The following is a 2,531-nucleotide window of genomic DNA, read 5'->3' on the forward strand; positions in this document are numbered from 1 at the left end:
ACATTTTTTGTCATAAATAATGTTTCCACACTGATTTTATTGTTAATTATGTTAATCAACATTATTAAAAACATTCTTAACACTCCTCCACAAAACCCAATTTAATTAAAATAACCTGTACAATACACATTTTTGACTAAAATAAAAAACCACCACATTTTCATATAGTTTAAATCATGTTAGACATTTCCCATTAACTTATAACTATGGATAAGCTCCTTAACAAATCATCAAAAAATGTTCTACCACCATCATTTATAATGTTAATAAAGATTTATAAATTCATTGAGACCAATTTCGCCAGACTTTTACTTGAGAGATTTGTTTGTTAGATATGCACAAAGACTCTACCTAAGTGACATTCCAATCAAAAACAATTTTGATTCATACAAACACATTTTCAATAAACATACACGAATAAGTATATCGGAGAAGTCTTTGATAATAAGCGCTAATTAAAACAATGGTGATGTTCTTGACAAAAACTTGTTGATGACACCAAAGAATTTATTATGAAAAATTTCGCGATATTTGAAAAATTCAAAATGCAACACATTGGAAGGGGAGAGGCAACAACACAACAATGAAAAACAAGACAAAATGTCAGTGTGCCAGTGCTCTGGGAAGTATTGGAGCTGCTCATATTCTTTGCAAAAAGGATCTGCGACAAACTCGAGTAGTGAAGATGCCTCGGCACCTGCAAAAATACTGAAAAAATGACGAACCAATAAGACGGAGTGTCTGTTCAGAATCAATCTTAAAAACAGGGTGAATGGCAACACGTGGAACATCACTAAAATGATTCTACAACACAACCACTTATGAAAAGTATGTCGATTGTTCTATATATTTCTGTGTTTTAAATGCATTTTTTATTTCATTGATGGTTAACAGGTTTATGTATTTATTCTTTGGCGGACTAATCAAAACTAAAATCAGTTATGAGCAGGATCTTCAACAGGTTCAATGGTGTCTTCTATTTTCACATAATCGCCTTGTCCAACTTGGGTGTCTGGCTCGGGCACTTCAGTTGTGTTTGTAAGAGATGGTGGAATACCATTGTTGTTTTCTTCGTCTGTATTAAGTCCATTTGAAGGGAGAGAAGCATAATACAGCATTTCGTTTCTCTCTTTCTTCTTATCTTCTTCAATTTGTTCATTGCGGTAATAATCTTCGTAATCACTGGTGACAATTTTGTACTTCCGCGGAAACCAATTAAGTTCTCCAAGGATATTTACAATGGCTGGAAGTAATAACGATCTCACTACAAATGTATCCAATAACACACTGAACGTCAAAATGAACGCAAATTGGTTCAACATCAAAACATTACTTAAGAAGAGTCCAGAGAATGCAACAGCCATAATAATGCCAGCGTAAGAGATTAAGTACCCAGCTTTCTCAACACCAACAATGACACTCAATTTGGTCGATAAACCCTTTCTCCGAAATTCCATTATACGTGAAAACAAGAAAACATCATAGTCAGAAGAGAGTCCAATGATAATGGGGAATGTGATGACAGGAACAACCCAAAAAAGTCCACTAGACTCCGCCATGATATCTGCCGTCCAGTCAAAGTAATCATTACAAAACACAAAAGAAGCAAACCCGTATGTCCACAACACGGTTGTCACAGTAGAAAACACAACGCGCAAAGGAACAATAAGTGACTGAAAACTAATTCCAGTTATTATCAAAACAATGCCAAATAACACAATTACGATAATTGGGAAATATTTGAAACATACAACCATTGAATCTGATATATCCACTTCAAAACCTCTCACATACACATTATAATCCGTGTTGTATTGTGTCACATTGTTAATTATACCTCTCACAAAGTCTAAACGTTCACTGGATTGTTCTATAGGATTAAACAAAGGAATAAAAGTGCATCTGGTCGTCGTCTTATCTGGAGAAACACTCTTGTCAAAAAACCACTTGTACAAATCGTCGTTGTATAACCACTTCATCGCTCGTCCGGATATGGAATGACCATTAAAATAATTGATACAGGTGTACGATGTGTTTGAAAAGTAATCTGGATATTGAGTAAAGGAGTCCATTAAGTTAGTTGTCAACTTTTCATATTGTGTACTGAATACATCAATATCACTTTTTGTTGTTATGACAAGTTCGTATGGATATATAACACCTTCCGGATACTCGTTTAATATATAAGAGCGCGTTACCATTGAATCACTTGATGGTGGAATCAGCTCGTTGTCATTTTCGTTCCACGAAAAGTCTTTGATAAACACACAAAATGGAATTATCATGCAAATGACAACAACGATGACAATCAGTGAATACCACTTATTTGAAATAAACACTGCAAATTTGTGCCAAAGGGATTTCTTGCTGTCGTATGAGCATTCCTTGTTTTCAACCCACACACGACACTTTTGGATACATGGTATTAACCCTCGTCTTGCAAAAAACTTGGGGAAGATTGAGAGGATAGATGGTGTCAATGTCAGGTTTACAATAATAGTAATGAATATGGATATCGCAGCACTCATCCA

General features: G+C 34.8%; 1 protein-coding gene across 1 annotated transcript; it reads right to left on the reverse strand.

Moving 5' to 3' along the window:
* Positions 1–935: 935 nt before the first annotated feature.
* Positions 936–2,529, reverse strand: EIN_333410 (MmpL efflux pump, putative; the record flags this gene model as incomplete). The annotated part of the gene is made up of 2 exons (XM_004259137.1): positions 936–2,408; positions 2,449–2,529. Coding segments are annotated over 2 exons (1,554 nt in total), but the record flags the coding sequence as incomplete, so codon positions are not given.
* Between the last annotated feature and the right edge of the window lie 2 nt (positions 2,530–2,531).

Source organism: Entamoeba invadens (assembly GCF_000330505.1).
Source record: "Entamoeba invadens IP1 unplaced genomic scaffold scaff_1105074724865, whole genome shotgun sequence".
NCBI lineage: Eukaryota > Evosea > Mastigamoebida > Endamoebidae > Entamoeba > Entamoeba invadens.